Raw genomic sequence first — 19,052 nt, forward strand, 5'->3', positions numbered from 1 at the left:
CTTCGCGACTGTTTGTTAGTCCAATCACAAACGCGCAGGGGGGAGATGCTCATCAAATAAACATGCAAATGATAAAATATTCTGCACAAAGTCTTGACACCTAAGGTGACAGATTTTTTTCTTTCCTGCTTTGCAGAGCTCTTTGTCAATGACAATGTGTCTTCCACTGAGTGATTTTGTGTTAACCTCCAGAGGCGACAGGCAACACATTTCAAGCAACTTGCACTTGCGTGAGCTTTTCTGCACTTGTGATTGTGAGCGCACGCTCGCTCTCTCGCACACAGCTGTGTACACACGAAATGACAAAAGAGCCGCGGATAAAGATTTTGCGTCCTCAAAACCAGCTCCTTCATTTCTTCACTCCTTGTTTATGTGTGCGTGTGTGTTTCTAATAGCCTGTCTTTCGTTACTGATTTTACTGAATCATCCTCCTCTATGTGCTAAAAAGCAACACTGCTGCTTGTATTTTTGTTTTATGAACAACATAACCACCAATTCAGAGGGCCCTCTCTACTTCGTATTCTGTTAATACCAGACGTGAGGCTAGTACATGAACGGGCTCCAGGGACCTGTGGTGAGCAGCTATGCACTCCTGTAGTCTTTTCCATTGATTACTACTGAATATGCACCAAAATAGCATGCCCGCTGGGCAGGAAGTAAGCTGCAGCTCAACTTTGGGCCAAGATAGAGGAGAGAAAGCAAAGATTTAATTATGCATTTTCACTGCAAAAGTAATTAATTTTACACACAGTCTGGTTCCCTCATATCAAATAAATAGATTCCTTTTTTTAAAGGCATTTTAACAAGCACAATCATTTATGTGGGGGAAAAAAAGTTGTTGAAAAGATATTTTCTTCCAGTTAATGGGCTGTCTCGTGTTGCTTTTTTGGTTTTCAGCTTCAGATTGACTCAGTGTCTTTTTTGGCAGAAAGGCATAGCAAATATACTTCATAAATACAGGAGCTAGCACTTTAAGTTGCTCTGTTATTTCATATCACCTTTATCAATGGGGAAATTTTATAGAATCAGAAAACAATAGACTCAAACATCAAAGAGTCTCCCATCATTGCTCGGTCCTCTAAATATAGCTGAAAAAACAAGAACATTTCTGCAACAACAGACCACGCTACATGCACACTTCCTTGCTTAGTTTCTGCCAATAGCCTGTTGTGCTGACATCATAGAGGACAGAAGAAAAACAGGATTTCTTTGCATTAGCCTAAAAATATTCTTGTGTTGTGTGAAACATTTAATAGAGGCCATCTGTGGAGATTTACAATCAATCTCAAATGAACCACTGCAGACATTTTCTTGCATTTTATTCAAACGTCGGATGAAAGCAAGTTCGACTGCACATCGGGGTTGCAATTATGTTTTAACCTGCTATTAAAACTGTGTGTGTGTACTGTAGAACAGCAACCTGGTCTATGAATAAGTCACACAAAGCCCAGTAAATAAAATAATTGAACCTCTTTAAAAGTTGATAGATCTTTTCCTCTGTTGGTGCCAAATGACTCTGTTTCCATCTTAGAAACCAAGGCTGCTGACCTGTCCGCTGTCCTTCCCAGCAGTCTACTCTGACTCATTTCCAGCAAAAGTCATTCGCGTGTTTACAGACATCTGGAAGATTTGTGACTCTGTCTGGACTTAAGTAAATTAGCTAAACGTCACGTGGTGTCTTCATCTCTAAATTGAAGGTTTGGATATCAATCAATTTGGGGTTTTTTCCCCTAGGGAGGACAGCCGTCAGGACGTTATAGACATGTTGGGTTTCTTTACAGCACAATCCATTGTGGGGGTGAGTACCAGCAGGGGAGGGGTGACATTAAAGGCTGTCACCCACATGAGAAGAGATTTACGACTGTGTCAAAACTGGAGAATTTCATCCGTTTGACAGCTGGCAGAGTGATCGATCACTCCACCTAACCCACCACTCGACCAGTGAAACAAGAGAATGAAATGAAAAAGCTCAAAAATTATTAAATACCACTCATTTAATTGATCAGATACATGAAACTTTGCCTATAATCTTGACATGGTGGGCAACTGAGTGCGTGGCACTGTTTGACACAGCTCCCATTCTGATTTGACCTTTGACAGTACTGTCATGGCTGCAAGTGTGTTGGTACGTGCGTTCTGATAGGCTATCGATTGATTTTTAAGAGAACTCAGTGCTTTGGAAGTCAGTTTGGAAGATGCTCACATCCTTAAATTATGCGCATCTGTCAGGTGAATCTTTTTTGTTTTACAGTGAGAGATCTACACGCTACAAGGTTGAATATAGTTTCATTTAAGAAAGAAAGAAAAAGAAAAGTTAAGAGAGAGAGTTCTATGTGATTAAACACATGGAAACACCGACACACACACACACACACACTCCTTGCATGCATATCATCTGTCTGACTAAACCAACAGTCTCAGTGGGCACCTAGGCTTGCCTCTTTTGATGTTTAATTAAAACCGTATCGGGGGGCGGTGGCGTTTGTGGCGCTCTGTTTTGAAAAATATGCAAATGTCAATAAAAATGCATTAAAGAAACATACTACCATCCGCTGACGGCTGCGATGCGCAGTGGAAGGGAGGAAAGGATGAAGAGCGAGGAGGGAGAAAAAAAAATAGCGAAACAAACGAGGGAGGGGAGGGGGCTGAACTGAGGCAGCATTTGCCAGAAATAATGAAACAGAGCAAAATATATAAGCGCTCGCGCTGCCATTTCCACTATTTAATTTATTCACAGCTCAGACGGCCGAATAATGCAAATGAGTTTTGGTGTCTCCTGACGCTGACGACTGGAGATAACTTTGGTATTCAGCTTCGCCCCAGTGCCTAGAGGATGGACGGATTTCTCTCGTTTTATCGGCCTCTGTCGCAACAACAATAAAAATGCGGACAGCAACTCTGAACGTGATTACACAACGCGTCTGTTGGGCGGATTTCTTGTTTGAGGTAATGTCACACCGAAAAGCATGAGCAGATTACTCCAGCTTTATCACGCATGCTGGGCTATCAGCGTTGTGATGGGAAAGAGCAAAAAAAAAACCCTGAGTCTGAAAAAGATTAACTCAAGACGAGGTCTTCAAAACGCCTCTAAAAATGATCACAGAGACACTCGGACACGTAAATGACACACGATTAAAAATATCGGTGCATTCTGCGCTACAGCTTTAAAACAGATGTCATCTTAATTTGGGTGAATCTACCCTTTAAATCAGCCCCTTAACACGAGGAAACACGCTAGACAGAGCGTGTCAGTGCCGAGAACAGAATGGGCCTTGAACATCTTATGATATCAGTTGAAATCCTGCCAACCTGCTTTACACACCGAACCTTGAATGAAGTGTGTGCAGCTTAAGGTTGGCTCACTAAGCTTAGAGGCTAACAAATCTCTTCATTCTTCTTTTATTAACAAAGAGCAATTCACAATACATTCAGCTGGCAGACTTTCACCAGCATGAATGTTGATATGGGGCAGCTCCGCATTAAATCGGATTTTGTTCAATTACAGTGTTTAATGTTTTGAAAATCATTTATTTTTCACAATATCTGTGCCACCGTGAGACGGTTTAAGCTTAACAGAGAAATTATAGCAAGTAAACTAAAGTGAAGGGGATGAGGATAGGCAGGGTTGTGGCGATGGTGTTGACCGTTAAGAAGTTGATATACAACAGGAGAAACCTCTTGTTTTACCAACACATACAGCCACCCTGACCTCAGTCTTTTAATGTTTTCACTAAGGATGTTCTGTGTGTGAGTGGCTTCATTTTTATGATTTAGCAACATCAGTTCTAGAAGACATAAATGCAGATTTGCACAAAATGTTAATTTTCTAGCTAAATGATGCATTCTAAAAAAAGCTGTGTAAAATATGATTAAAATATAATTACTACTACTACTAGCAGAACTACTACTACTGCTACTATATACTTCATTGTGTCAGGTCTCCTTTTAGCTCTAGCCCTTCACTGGGTTTCTGTTCAATCCAGAAATGAATTTTATAACCTCACATACCTGAATGATCGTATTTTCAAGACCTTGTAGGATATAAAATGTTTCATTAAAATGCAGCTGAACTCCAGCCCTACTGCAGGAGTCATGCTTACACGTGGTTTGGTGCATTGTTGCAAGCTTTTTACGACACAATCCTGATTGATGGAGCGGGGGGGGATTGTTTGGGAAGCTGTTAGGTTGGGATCTGGCGTGCACTTTGAACATGCAATAGGAGATTAACCAGAGGTATGCATTGGTTAGGCGGGTTAGGTTGAAAATAAAACACAGAGAGGAGAGAGGGAGACTTCTCCAACCTCAGGGATCACATCTTTGAAGGAGGGTAAACAGAAGGAAAAGACATTAATGCCACAAAGACACACAGAGAGACAGAAAGAGTGAGAGGAAAAAGACAGCAGTACAAGACCCCTCCTGTTAGGTCCGCACGGAGCGAGGGGAAGGGCTTCACCCCTCAGAATCCGCTTGATGAGGTCGCCCACTGGGTGACCCCACTTGCCACCTGCAGCCAGACAACCGGGAAGCCGGCCAAATGGACATAGACAGACAGACTGACTGACGCACTGAAACAAGAAAGAATAGCTTTTTTTATGCAAGAAGAGCACACAAGACAAAAAGACAAAGACAAGGGAGGAAAAAACGACAAAAGCCACTGAAGTGGAAGACTGGCACCAGTGAAGGAGTAGAAGACGGAGGGCGGATGAATGAAACATGAAGGTGGCGTTTCGTTTTGGTTGTCTGTTTGAGATGCTGGGATGAAGCGTGACAGGGGTGAGGAGATGGATGGGAGGTGAATGGGTGACGAATCGAAGGCACCGTTTTTGTTTTTTGGCACACCCATCCTTTCTGAATGTACACCCCACCCCTCCCCCACTCAGAGGACATCACCCAACCGTTTCAGATACTTTTCAGGAAAGTTTTAAGTACAGACGAACGTACCATCAGCCTAGACTCTTCAGCAGGAAAAACAGACTGAAATTGGATTACAAATACACAGAAAAAGACACACCAAGACAGGGATTCAGCACTGGTTCGTGCGAAAGCCAAAGAAGGAGGAATCCCCACCACCAGGTCACCACCCACCCTTTCCTAGTCTCCAGCTCTACTCACCACAGGGTCCTAGGTGCTTGGTGGCGATGGGGGTCTTGCTCAGGCACTCCGCCTTGCGTCGCATACAGTCATTGGTGTATGTGTTACCATCCTTCCCACACAGAGGCTTGTAGGTGCCGTCACACTCGATGGGATCACAAGAGCAGCGGGCACTCAGCTGTTCCACCAGACACACACCATAGAAGGGACAGTCCTTGCATTCGTCTGCAAGAAAAACAAAACAATGCAGCTTCTTTGGATTGTACAGGGGATAACCCTACCTTAACCTTACCTTAACCCTTCCCCCCTTTCAGACGCACCATTCAGTGACCCTTTTTTGCTCTATGTGTGAACATCTGCTTTCACTCATTCATTCATTTTTTTCCTTTAATGTGTACAGAGACTGATTAGGCTTTTTAGTTTCCAACTGCCAATTTTGCAACAGCATGACAGACTGATCATCACAGATGAAAGCACTGAAGAGGTACTTAGCAAACATAACAACAACAAAAAATTGAAGCTAGAGAAGTGTCAACCTGTTGTTCTTCCTGCTGTGTTAACTTGCTGATACAACCATAAGGACATAAACCAGGCTATAAATCATCCAAGTAGTAATTATATGAATGTTTACTGTTGTTTATGGAGATAGGTGATGTTAGCAGAGGCTTTTGCAGAAATGCATGAAAGAAACACATCAGAGATTCATATATTAGCCGGCATGATATATGTGCTGCACAAAGTGGGTTGGGCAAAGTCTGTGATGATTGCATTTTGTCCTTACACCAAGCATCTTTTTCTACAGCATATATAAAAATGATTTCAGGACCCTATTTGCAAATACTTCCAGTATATCTGCAGAAGGCCCATGTTAGCTGTCAATCTCTGACAAACAACATACGCTGGAACATACAGTTATTCTATAGACTAGAAATGACATACTCAGATCAGCCAACACACCAGCGTAAGGCAGTAGTGCTTAAAAAGAAGTCGGGCCACATTTGTTCCTGTCAAGTAGATTATTTGATGCTTAATTTGTTACATAACCTTTCTTGGATGCTGGATTCTTAAAAGACACAATCACAAAAGACCCAGTCTTGTCAGGTGACTGCAGTGGTTTGAACCAATCAGCTTTGTATGAGCAAGAAGAAGACGTTCTTACAAAGTTACTGTGATTCTAGCTGCGGTTTGTTGATGTGACTGGTTGACGTTCGCCTGAAGTAGACACTGACATACAGAAGGTTCATCTCGTTATCTGCTGTGTATTTTTTGGGCTGTTTTCTTCCCTATAACAAACAAGGATTGCTTCCCAGATGGTTCTGTGCAACAAACCATCTGTTACATCAGGTTATCTGTTCTACGCACATTAGGCGACAAAACTGTCCACAAAGTAAGTTCACATTACACTTTACAGGGAGTAATCGACTAGAAATGATAGCTAAAGCCAAGAGTAGTGGCTGGATGAATGAGAGTGAGTACCAGAGGAGTTATTAGACATATTTTTTTATAATAGTTAGAGCTTTCACTGCAGTTTAAAAGCTTGTTTGGGAGCCAGTTTAGCTCAGTGGGTGAGTGGGTGACCATATGTTACACGGCTAGAGCGCGGCAGCACGAGTTCAAGACTGACCTGCGGCCCTTTGCTGCACGTCCCTTCTCTCTCCCTCAACTTTCCTGTTTATCTTCAGCTCTCTACTATCAAATAAAGGCTAAAATGCCCCCAAAAAATTATCTTTAAAAAGAAAAAAAAACGGCCTGTTTTTTCCATTTCCATTTTTCCATTTAGTTTTCTGGTTTGCCGCTAGCAAAAAATAAGCAAATCTAGTAGCCTGCACTATGAAGGGACACCTAATAAGACTGCAAATACCCCCCCAAAACCTTACTCTATCAGCATGCCTGTGCTCCCCTCTAACTTTAATAATAAAGTTTTGCAAAAACTTTAACAAAAAGAATAATCATGAATTTCATTTTAGGGTCATGTTTAAGTCTAAACTATTAAAGTCATACCATTTTGACTCACTAAGCAGAAATCTACTGTGGAAATTAAGAAAAAGCGAAATACTGGTAATGTGAAATGGCAAATTTGCCACTGAAGTGAGAAAATTCAATTTGAGGCAAGCCTCTGTTCTGGAGGCCCTTGAATTTATTCCATTCCTGATCAGTGGATCAAATTTGTACACCAATTCAATTCCTTCTTCTCTTCTCTTTAAAAGCCTGTCATGCCACACTTAATTACATCGGCGCTGTATCAGACTGAAAGGGGTACAAGGATGTGCAATGTCATGGTTACAAGTCGAAATGGCCATTTTCATTAGTTACCAATTTGTAATTTGCTTAGGGATATGATTTCATGGATCTCTGTTTCAAATTGAATTATTCTTTCATTTGAAAAGGCACAGCAGAAAGAGAGGGAGGAAAAAAGGAAGAAAAAAAAAGTCCATCCCATTGCTCACATGCATGAACATGTCTGCATGCACACACACTCTCATACAGCACACACAACGCTACTTAGGCTGGGATTTGGGCAATTTTAAGCCCTGACGCTAACATCGGCCTGTCAAGCGGAGCAGAGAGAAGAACCAGGCTGTATCAGCCTCCGTTGCTGACCATACCAAAAGACGTCCTGCGGTGATCTGTCCTTGGTGTTGTCAGGGGGTTTTAATACATGGGTGGGGGTCTCCGCACATTACTGCTGTAAACCCGTAGAGCTGTAGCTTTGTGGGACTTCAGTAACAACACACCAGGAAAATTGGATTTCCTCCGATGGCTATCAGACATACAGTAAAGGCTGACAGCTCTTTGTTGACTACGGCCTAAACCTCATGTTGTAATAGCACAGATAACAGCCCTGGGGGCTCTTATCAGGCTGGAGGAGGCTAGTGCTAGCATGGATACAATACAGACCCCGAGACCCGGCAGTAATTTATCTCTCTGGAACACAGCTTTAAAGTTTGATTTTGATGCTAGTCTACCTGTATGTGTTAAAACATTGGCTGAAAGTATTTCAATTCTTGCATAATATATGGTAATACGATAGCAAGGTTTCACTGATACCATATATACCGCGCATATATAACCCCGACAAGCCAAACATTTTCACTGGCTGCTTTCCTTGTTGTCCTTTTTCTTGCTGGGGTTTCAATAGAGTGGTTTGTCCAAACTGAAACACAGACTTCACTATTAATATTAGTCGGCCCTTGTAATACATTTGCAAACAAAGTTTCCCATCATGCAGATTCTGAAATCAAGCAAACAGTTGCGTAGTAAGTAAAGTAAAGTCTTGAAATATCAGTAGATATACAAGACATTTAAATTTATGTCACTTTTCCCACTGCTAGAACCTGCTGTAGATGCAGCATCTACAGCAGGGGTGGGCAACTCCAGGGCTCGAGAGCCGGTGTCCTGCAGGTTTTAGATGTGTCCTTGAACCAACACAGGTGATTTAAATGTCTAAATGACCTCCTCAACATGTCCTGAAGTTCTCCAGAGGCCTGGTAGTGAACTAATCATGTGATTCAGGTGTGTTGACCCAGGGTGATATCTAAAACCTGCAGGACATCGGCCCTTGAGGCCTGGAGTTGCCCACCCCTGATCTACAGCAAGTCTGCTCTTTTTAAGACACCAAGTCAAGGCTGCTCAAATACGATTGGTCAGCCTGCAACAGACTACAAATGAGACTTAAGAGAGCTTAAGTCACATACCAATATAGAAAGATATTATATTGTTGAATTTTACAAATACCACGAAACAGAAATTTAGCTAAGTCAAATAACAAAAGACCAAAAGCAGGGATGTCTGACTCATTCTACATGCAGTCAGTTTTGATTTTAAGTGGGCCGGACCAGTGAAACTGCCCTTTCATTTAACTACACATTTAATGCAGGAGATTTCTTAATATATGAAACTTCAACTTTAAGAGTTTCTCTTACTTTTTCTACACGATAAAGAAATGCTGCTGTAGAAATGAAAGAAATGTAGAAACTGAACTTTCTATAGCTCATAGTGAAAGAATACAAACCTTTGGCCGTGGGGGAGGTCTCTGTGAGCAAGAAAAGCTAAAGTAAAAACTATTAAAATTCATTAAAAAAAATCCAGAATCTATGCCCTCCTTCACGTTTTCCAAAACCAGAAACTGTGAGCCAGATTGAAGTCTTTGCTGGACAGATTCAGAGCCCGGAGCCTTATGTTAAACACTTCTGACCTAGACAGACAAATGGCTACTCCCTGTTATACCTGCACGCAGATAAATTACAATATTTGAATTCATCTCATCTTATTATGTTGCATTTTTTTTAGATTATTAACAGGGAGAGAATGGCAAGGTCTACTAAATCTCTGTTTCACGCAGCATAAAAGAATCCTTTATATAAGTCATGGCATTTGAGTATTTTTATCCCTTGCATCACTAAATGTATTTCCAAGATGTTTTGGGATCTGTATTGAAATGGTTGCACACTTTAAAGACAACATTCAGCCTTACCCAGCGTTGTGCACTGTCCTGCATGGATCTTTCTGAGCGTGACGCCTTTCTGGATGCCCGTCGCCCTCATAGCGCACTCACTGGGGTACGTCCGGCCATCACTGGCACACAGAGGCTCATCGCTTAGGGGGCACAACTCGAGTGGCACAAATTTCAGTGGCTGGCGGGTGAGAGGCTCCACGCGGCAGTTCAAAACGTTTTTGCACGGATCTGTGGAGAAAGAGTTAAGAATGTGTACTGCAGTACAGCATAACATACAGTACAATACGACAGGGAAGAAATTACAGTTTGTCACTTTTGCTAAAGCACAGAATCCCATTCTCCGAATCATGCTATCAAACTTCCATTTATCGAATAAATGACAGAACTTTTTTCACACAATTTGCAGATCTCGTTTAATCTTTTCTCTGAATCTGGAATTCTCACACTTCACCACAGTGATGCACCTGTGATGCATAATACTAACCACTGGAGGCAGAGATTAAACACAGCTACAGCAGAAATGTAGTTTTTCTTTTTTTTTAAACACGGTGACTCAAATATGTGAATAGTTGCTGCTAATTATGTAATGAAACTTGTATATGCCAGGTAGCAAAGGTAAGTGGAAGGTTGATACTAACAATGGAAGGCAACAAGCTGAGAGGCGGAGGAGGACTACAAGAACGAGCACAATTTAGGGCAGTCATTTTCGATGATCTTTGCTGAGCAGCTGTGATAGACCATGTTTCTGCAATATGAAAACAAATAGAAGAAACCTCTAGTAGGAGATTTATACATCGCCAGCTACGACTTACTCAAGAAACTACCGCCTTGGTATTTTTCACACACAGAGCTAATATTGCTTTTATGAGTCTTACTTCTTACAATTACGGTACAGTTCAAAAGTCTTTTGTTCAATTTTGCTTCCAAGGGGCCAGACCTTTTTTTTGTCATTTAAAAAAAAATACACGTTTGGGCAATAACAGAGCAAAGAGAAGAAGCTGGAAGAGAGAGACAAGGAGAAGACAGGTTAGATTAATACCCAGGCTTCTTGAGCAGTGCTTCTCCAGGCTTTCTTCCAGAGTTTTTTCTTTGAACATTGGCTGCTTTTTCACTCCAGGGATTAACCTGTGTTGTCTACCAGAACATTCTCATTCCCGACACGTAACATACCGATGATTTGTCACGTCCCAAGGCGTCCAATGGGAACGCGAAAGGTAACCTTCCGTGTCCCTATGACATGCGCCTGATTGTGGATGAAATCCAATAGAATGACGCTCCCGGTGGTAACGCACGTTCCAGCCGTGTATTTGAGCCTTAACCCTAACCATAACCTTATCCCTAACCTTAACCACAATCCTGTTAGATAGTGTTTTCCAAAGTGCTTCATGATGAGAAAGTAAAATAAATGTACACGTGTAGATTGAATCCAAACGGGTTTCATGTTTCCTCCTGTTTACGAACGCGTAACATAGGAACGTGTTGGGTGACTGAAAGGTTTGTCAATTTGTCACAAAAACACATAATTTGTTCTCATTTCTTTTACTCTAAATGAATCTACAAAAAAGATAACATGGTTTGACACAAAAAAGCTGTATTTTTGCACCAAAAGGTGATTACCAAAGACTTATTAGCTATAACTTGGCATTACCTTGGTATGGTGTGTAATGCATCCTTAGGAAATTGAGGAAACTGGACAAGTGGAGGCCAAAAGAACAATTAGCAGACGTAAAAAATATTTCAGCAAAGGCCTGACAGAGGCCCTGAAAGCATCTAGATTTTGGTGTAAATCATTGTCAATATGTAGATTGACAGGATAAAGGTGCAACAATGAGTTTCTACATGTATCTGTAAAATATGGTGGCGGCTCTGTCATGGTTTGGTGCCACACTTCATCCAGTGTCGTTGAGGATCTTAACAACAAATGATGGAATTATGAACACAGGAAAGTACTGTGAGATTTAGATTCACCTGGTACGTGGAAAGCATCTGATTTGGAAAAACTTAGTTTTTCAGCACGACAATGATGCCAAACAAAGAACAAAACAAACGGCAGCCAAGATCCAAAGAAAAGCTTTGAATGCCCTTCAAGAAGTTTGGAGAACTATTTCTGACGATACTTCAAGAAATTACCAGAAAGCTGAGATTGTGTTTTCTCATTTCTGTTGTACTGTGCAATGAATGCTCAGTAGTGTTATTATTTTTGACAGCGAATTATCTAAAAATATTGTGTAGTTTTGAGCTTTTCATGCATTTTTGTGTGTGTGTGTGTTTTCTTAGAAGAGTCAAAGGTTTTATGAAAGTAGTTTGAAAATTGGTTCTCGTGTTTAAAGCTTGGAGAAAAGGTCATAAGGTTTCAGGAAATGTGTCTTAGAATTTGTGAAAAACTGTAATTAGACTCCGAGGGAACATAATCTAAAACATCTGTGACCATTTTTGGTTCTGCGGAAAAAAGTGAACAACGCTTCACTGGCAAAAGAAAAAAGCAGCACAGTCTGGATTAATTGTGTTCAAACTGGCAACTCCTTTCAAAGAAAACTTTTTAAGTCCTGTTAGATAAAGTGTTGGTAAGTCATCTTTTAATTAGCGGCGAACAGTCTTATAGCTATGATATGTCAGTTGAGAAGAGAAGAGAAGAGAAGAGAAGAGAAGAGAAGAGAAGAGAAGAGAAGAGAAGAGAAGAGAAGAGAAGAGAAGAGAAGAGAAATATCTGCTTCACAGATATTATCAGTGGCCCGGCAGCTGAGAGCAGCTCAGAGTAGGACCTTGGATGTGAAGGGGAGACAAGGAAACAGATGAAGAGACGATCGGTTTGATTTGCTCTCTCGCACCTCCTTCCTTCCAGGGGAGTGTTGGTCTGGCACGCTTGGCCCTATCAGTCCGTGATCATAATGGAATTGGTTTGTGGATGTGTGTGATGGGGGTGTTACTCCTTGAAACAGGAGCCCAGGCTTTATCCTGCTCGCCACGCTTTCAGCATGTGGGAAGACAAAGGATTTATGTAGCACCGTGACATATTAAATCACTGCCAAGCTGCCGGCGAGTCATTCAAAACACACCAAGGATGAAACACCCTATCATCGGGAAAGGAGTAGAAAGAGAATGAGAAACAGAGAATAAGAGAGAATGGTTTCCAGAGACCTCTGGCAGCAATACAAAGAGTGACAATGCTGGGACAGAAAAAGGGACAGAGCGCTTTGGCTGCGTGGGGGTGGGAGGCGGAGTGACCATAGGCCAGGCCTCGGATTGTTTTCTGTGTGGACAATACAAAGGCTTGCAGAGACTTGCAACTGAGCAAACAGGGGTTTTATCGTAATGCACGCAGCGTCTCTGCATGACGCAGTGCCTGACCCGCCAGCCAGACCATTATCTGAGAGAAAGACCATTACTACCCATTAAGCGAGAAGAACAGCTTCTAGAGTCTATGCTTTTCCTCTAGCTGAGCAAGTGGGGTGATTACAAAAAGAATAGGCTGTTTTCTGTGAAAACGAGCAGTGCAGATAAATCAACAGCATTTGCCTGGCGCGGGCTAGCAAGTTGAAATAGCCAATGCTCAGTTGAAATGGCTGCAGGAAGATTTAAAGCACCATCAGGGCCAACCAGTCCCCTGAGCTGACGCCGTCCCCAGGGGAGACGGTGCAACCCGGGTCACTTTGGCCGACTCACGTTGGATTTATACGACCAACCTTCTGCCTGTGGACAAACACATCCATCTCTCATTGCCTACCACCCGCTCTGTCTCCTGGAGGCTCCTGCTGCTAAAAGACAGAGTTACTATCTGTAGTCTTTCCCTCCGTCTTTCTCGCCACAGAATAAAAACAGCTAAATAGTCGAGCGCCTTGAGAGTAAACAACAATTGCCTGATGAGAACAAGGATGAGCCAAAAACAACACAAAAAAACTGCTCTTAAAACCTATTTACAGAAAACAACAATCCGCACCGTAGGAGAACCTGTGTGGGGAAAAGCCACCTGAATGAAAAATGAGAATTAGAGAATTAGAGTAGAGGTGTGCCTTAAATAAGCAGGGTATGTGATAGAGGAACACAGAAGGAAGAGGTAAGAAACAGTGGAAAGGGAAGAAAAGGTTTTCTGACAATTTAAAACAAAAAATCTCAACAAAAATGACATTTTCACCATTGGAAATGTCATTTTTGATACTATCAGGGTATTTTTTTTAATTCCATATTTTGCAACAATTTATATTTGATAGTGTGACTGTGGAACATCTCCCTGCTACAGCAAAAAGAAGAAGAAATAGGGCGGAGTTGGGTTGGGAAAGAAAATAAACTGTGATGGGAACTCTTCAATATTACCTGTGCTCAAAATCAGTGTTACAAAAAACAGAAACAAACACAGAAAACACAACGAGAGCTTACCGCAGTGTCCTTGGTACTGCACACGAATGTTCTTCTTGTTCTTGCAGGCATGCTGATGGAGCTCGCACTCATTCACGTAGTCCTTTCCATCACTACCACACACTACTTGCTTGGGCTTGCCCTCGCAGCCGAGGGGGCACATGCACTTTGCCGACAAGCCATCTGAAGACTGGACACAGGTGCTGCCGTAGCTGCAGGCCACCTCGGTACAGGGATCCTTCAGAGCTGCAGGAAGGGGCAGACATAAAAACAAGCTTTAGTCAAAAGCAAAAGGGGCTCTTGCACTGAAGAGCACGTCTGTCAAGCGCTAATACGTCGCAGTGCTCGCCGCTACAGTACACTGGAGTGCATCACAAATGACAGGCCACCTTATTCAAGTGGCTTTCGGTGCACTTTTACAAGCGCTGCCTAGTTATTCTGAGGTTTGAAGAACTACTTGACACCCCTGGGTAAAGATGCACTGCCACAGCTATCTACTAGTACAAACAAGTTTCATTTCACAGAGTAGTGTGAATTGGATTAGAAGCTTTGCATTCACAACACATTCTGTGTCGCTACGCTCAAGCATGCTTTAATCGGCACGGCTGAAAAGCGACCCTTGAATATTTACCTTTCCATAAATTAGACCAAGTGAGAGCAGGGAAAAGGGGTATTCCTCCCTCGTGAGGAATTTGTTTCCATCCTAATTAAGCAGCACGCCGCTTGCCACTGAGCGACGTACCCCAATCCGAGGAGAAGGTGCAACTTTTAATTTTGCCTTTGTGCGCCATCAACGGGGGCTTTTCTCGGGCCTCATATGCTCAACAAAAGGCAGCCGTGAGATTACAATCGCTGTCTTCTCACAGCATGATACATATTTATGACTGTCACAGACAAACATGCTTTCCCATGAGAGAGAAGCGCGGCATCGGCAGCCCTCTCATTTCCTAAGCCCGCCACTTTTAGAATAAATATTTACCAATGTCTGATATTATCCCCGCTTTTGTTACAAGCAACATCGATGAATTTAATTTAAAGCGGGAGTGCATATATTGAATCGCAAACTCTGTGCGTCTCGCTTTGTTTTTTGTGTGCGTTTTTTTCTTTACTCCTCAGACAAGAGCAGAGCGTGTTTCAAATTTGCCTTCTTTCTTTTCTACCTTTTTTGAAAATTCAATACCTGCCTCCGGGATGAAATGGCACTGCCTTGTTAATAAGAGACTGGAATGTGTGCAGAGATATATTATGGATGTGTAAGAAGACAGGAGAGCTATGAGGAAGCTATGATCAAAGCATACCCCACCCTCCCTCGCCTTCCTCATCTTCATGACACATCCCCACCACCCTCCTTTCTTTTCTTTTTCTCTTTTTTTTTTCTCTTTCCTGTCAAGTTCTTTTGAGGTTTGGTGCGTTAGGCGCTTTAATGAACACTTTTTTCCCCTCCCCATTTTATATTTGTGCTGTATCGCAGCAGGAACTTTGAAACCGACTCTAATTTACAAGTAACTTCAAGATAAAGTACGATCAAGTAATTGCATCTCTAACTAAAAGAGACTCGTAGAAAATGACTCACTGAAATCATAAATCATTACTGGAAATCATAGGTCATTGTGAGGCGATGATGACTTAATGGCTCCTCATGCGAAACAGATAGCAATTGTGATGCTTGGCCTCCGCTGTGTGTCTAATCACATGAACAATGAAGCGCTGATGACTTGTGGGAACGGAGCCGCTATAAAAACCTTGTTGTATCTGCCGGAGCAGGTAAAAGGTCATGTTAAATCACAGTCGCAGCAATTATAAGCGAGCTACTTTCAGTGCACATGCACAAACTAGTGTGTTACTCAGCATATGCTATGAGTTCGCCTGCTCAATAATTGTAGGGTTGAAGGTGCGATCTCGGGCTCCTCTGAGAAAATATACAAGCTGTAAGTGAGCTCAAAGAATGATCCAGCAATCAGAGAGTAGTTTGTCTGGCATTGGCATGTTCTACTCGATTCAGAGGAGCTGATGCTGAGGTGGTAAAGCCCTATCTGGAAGTTTGATATCCAACTTCTCCAGTGTTTTGGAAAGAGATGTGGAGTCTGAAGTCTGAGCATCAGGATCAAAGCATCAGCCGTTATTCAACTTTCATTATTAGCATCCTGTTCCCCATTTTTACACATATAAGGCAAGCTGAATAAGCTACAACAAAAACCCAAATAACCAAGGATAATGTATGACTTAACTCCCATTTGATCAGCTTATGTCATCTAATAATGATAAAGCAAGACGAACCATGAATTGGTGCACTCATACTGCTGTGGGCTGTGGGAAATAAGCCCTTGGATGTTTCCTTCTCCCTTCTCTTTTGCTCACACCTACCCCAAAGTCACAAGAGCAGAGCTTCAACTTTGAGCCCCTCCTGTACATCTTATAAAAGGTACAAGCCACAACAGAATCCCACAAACCGCAAAAAGAAGACCGCAGCAATCACACTGCAATTTGTCCAGGGCTTGTACAATCAAGTTTCTTCAGGTAGCTGTGGCTCAGGATGTACAGTCGGTCATTCACTATTCATAAGGGCTGTTACACGATCCCGAAGTGTCCTTGGATAAGATGCTGAACCCCACAGTAGCACTGGTGTATGATGGATGAAGCACTGTGTGAATGGGTGAATGTGGCTCTTGTAGTTTGGTCAGTGAGACTAGAAACATACTATATAAGTGCTAGTCCATTTAGCGTGTTGTTTTGATAGCCCTGCTGTTGGGAATGGGAGTTGTTTTCTGACAAGAAGTCGTACCTTGTCAGAATGCTCACTTCTTCTATAAAATAGTGGTTGTTAAGGGGTTGCAGTCACAGCTACTGAAGAGTAGGAGAAAGACGAGAAAGAAACCCAGTGATTCCCCCTTTCCTTAGAGTAAACAGCATCCTCGTAGCACTTCTTGATCTCATTAAATAATAGCCTGGGCTTTCTCTCCCTCCCCAACCTCCCTTTCCTCCAAGCAAATCTGGCGTGTTGACAGGCAAGAAGGGGTGGAAGCGATAGTAAGGGGCACGAGAGCTAGGTAGAACAGGAAGGAGAGGTGGGGGCGCTTGATTTGAATGCTAACAGGGGCCGATTTGGATACGAAGCACAGCCTCGATGGGGCGTTAGTGCAGATAAGCTTTCCTTCTCAGACTCAGACAAGCAGGCAAATTGCCTGGGCGAATGTGATCGGTGTAACAAGCTCAAATGAAAAAAAAAAAAAAAAGACAGAAAAAAGCATGCTCACCATAGCAAACTACATGGAGTTTTTACTTATATTTTCTAATCATTTCTCAGGTGAAAAGTGGCAACAAAAAAAGCAAAGAGGAGAAAGAGGAAAGCTAAAAAGTCAGTAAATTAGAATGATCCTTGCTGCCAATTAGATCACTCTCCCTCGCTAGAGTGAATCTCAGCATGGTCCGGGCTACTAGGATAATGAGGGGAAAAAACCCATAAGGATACACAGAGACAAGTGACACTAAAGCACTGGCATTCCAGCACAAACACAGTGAGAGATGGCATATGATTAGGGAACAAGAGGACACCCCAAAAGAAAAGCAAACATCCTGGGGCCCAATTAATAGAATAATGCTTTATAGATTTAAATGTTTAAAAAGACTTTTAAAGGAGACAAAACTCTGGTTTATTTACATTTGAGACACTGCGTTTTCTAAAAATGGACTCGTTCCTGTCAGTCCATCACAGCTAGACCTGGATTTGATTGGCTCCTTTCACGGAACAATTGCCCCCCCCCCCCTCCCTTCTTCTAATCACAAGCATGCAGCATTTGTGTGGACAGGCCTCCTTCAAAATTCTGCACTCAGCAGGTTTGCTTCATTTAAACCACAGGACTGGCATTGTCTGGCATTGTGGGATGCATTGTAACTGAACTACCTATGTGCCTAATTGCGAATTCATGTGCTGTGGGAAATTCTGAATACACACCGTCACAAATCAACACTTGATCAACTCTGCAACTTGCTCTTTTAATGCCAAGTGGATTTCAAATTGGGATAACAATTTGTCTAATTGTGATGTGCTGCGCTGTGCTGGATATGCAGAAGTTAGCTGGGTGCTTCCAAATAATTGATTAGCACTGCCCACATTTAAGGTGTGTGTTTCTCAAACTGAAAACTATGCAGCAGAAAAAAAATGCAAATTTGCCATCTTTCTCTACTCGTTCTGAGCTGAAATTGAGCATGTTGAGAAGTGTACATTTCTGAGAACTGGAAGCTTTTTTTTCCTTTTTATTGTTCTGCATGCATGGAAATTAACTTTCTATCAAACTGCAGTAAAGCATAATGTCGAGAATAACAACAACTGTGAAGCAAATCCTTTTGCACTCCTGGCTGTAGTTAAGTTTAGAAGCTGCTGACGTGTTGGGTGGCACTTTGTAGCAGCTTAACTATAATATGTGAAGTCTCTTACAGAGCTAAAGCTAAGCTATAGCTTAAGTGGTATTGTTTTCACCTTCTGAGCCCGTGCGCGTGTGTTTTTGCATGTTATCGTGGAAAAGTGCCGTTACGCAGACACGTAGTGTAGTGAGAACTACCACTAGGGCAGTTCGGAGTAGTTTAGCAGGTGTTTGTATGTCTGTCTGTCTGCGATGTCTTCCAGAAAAGTGGGGCAGAGGGGTTTTGGAGAATGGGGATTACAGTGATCCTCTCCCTCCTCATCTCTCCCTCTGGCAGTCAGCAGACTTTCCAGGCAGGTGGGGAGCTCCACTTCTCTGATCCACTGTTTTGTGCTGTAGTTTATTAATGCTTCATTAGGGACGCGGAGCTGTCAGTGCCGTGCTGGCTTTACTTGATACCCCGCTGCCACGAAACCAGACGCACACCAGATGCGTGCGCAAGTGTGGGGAGAGTCATATATGCCAGTGCACGTTTGGAGGCAACCATGGAGTTCAGATAAGTCTACAAGTAAGTTTGTGATATGTATGTATGTGTACCTGTATGTGTATGTGTGTGTGTGTGTGTGTGTGTGTGTGTGTGTGTGTGTGTGTGTGTGTGTGTGTGTGTGTGTGTGTGTGTGTGTGTGCTGTGCTTCCTGTTGTGCTGGTAGTGATAAGGGAGGTATGGGACTGAAGCTAATCAAATGCAATGATGCGATGGAGGGGGAGCTCGGCAGTGTGTGTTCTAATCA

The 19,052-nt window shown here is 42.4% G+C and overlaps 1 protein-coding gene across 4 annotated transcripts in view; it reads right to left on the reverse strand.

Annotated features, from left to right (window-relative positions):
* The window catches only part of agrn (agrin), a 259,074-nt gene that overhangs the window by 80,345 nt on the left and 159,677 nt on the right, over positions 1-19,052 (reverse strand). For all 4 annotated transcript variants that reach the window (XM_087834376.1, XM_006785304.3, XM_087834375.1 and 1 more), the window contains exons 5-7: positions 13,922-14,146; positions 9,566-9,775; positions 5,113-5,316 (exon numbers count right to left, since the gene is read on the reverse strand). In XM_087834376.1, coding sequence (XP_087690502.1) covers positions 5,113-5,316; positions 9,566-9,775; positions 13,922-14,146 — 639 coding nt within the window. The remainder of the gene's footprint in view (positions 1-5,112; positions 5,317-9,565; positions 9,776-13,921; positions 14,147-19,052) is intronic.

Source organism: Neolamprologus brichardi, chromosome 20 (genome assembly GCF_056152115.1).
Source record: "Neolamprologus brichardi isolate AB-2024 chromosome 20, ASM5615211v1, whole genome shotgun sequence".
NCBI lineage: Eukaryota > Metazoa > Chordata > Actinopteri > Cichliformes > Cichlidae > Neolamprologus > Neolamprologus brichardi.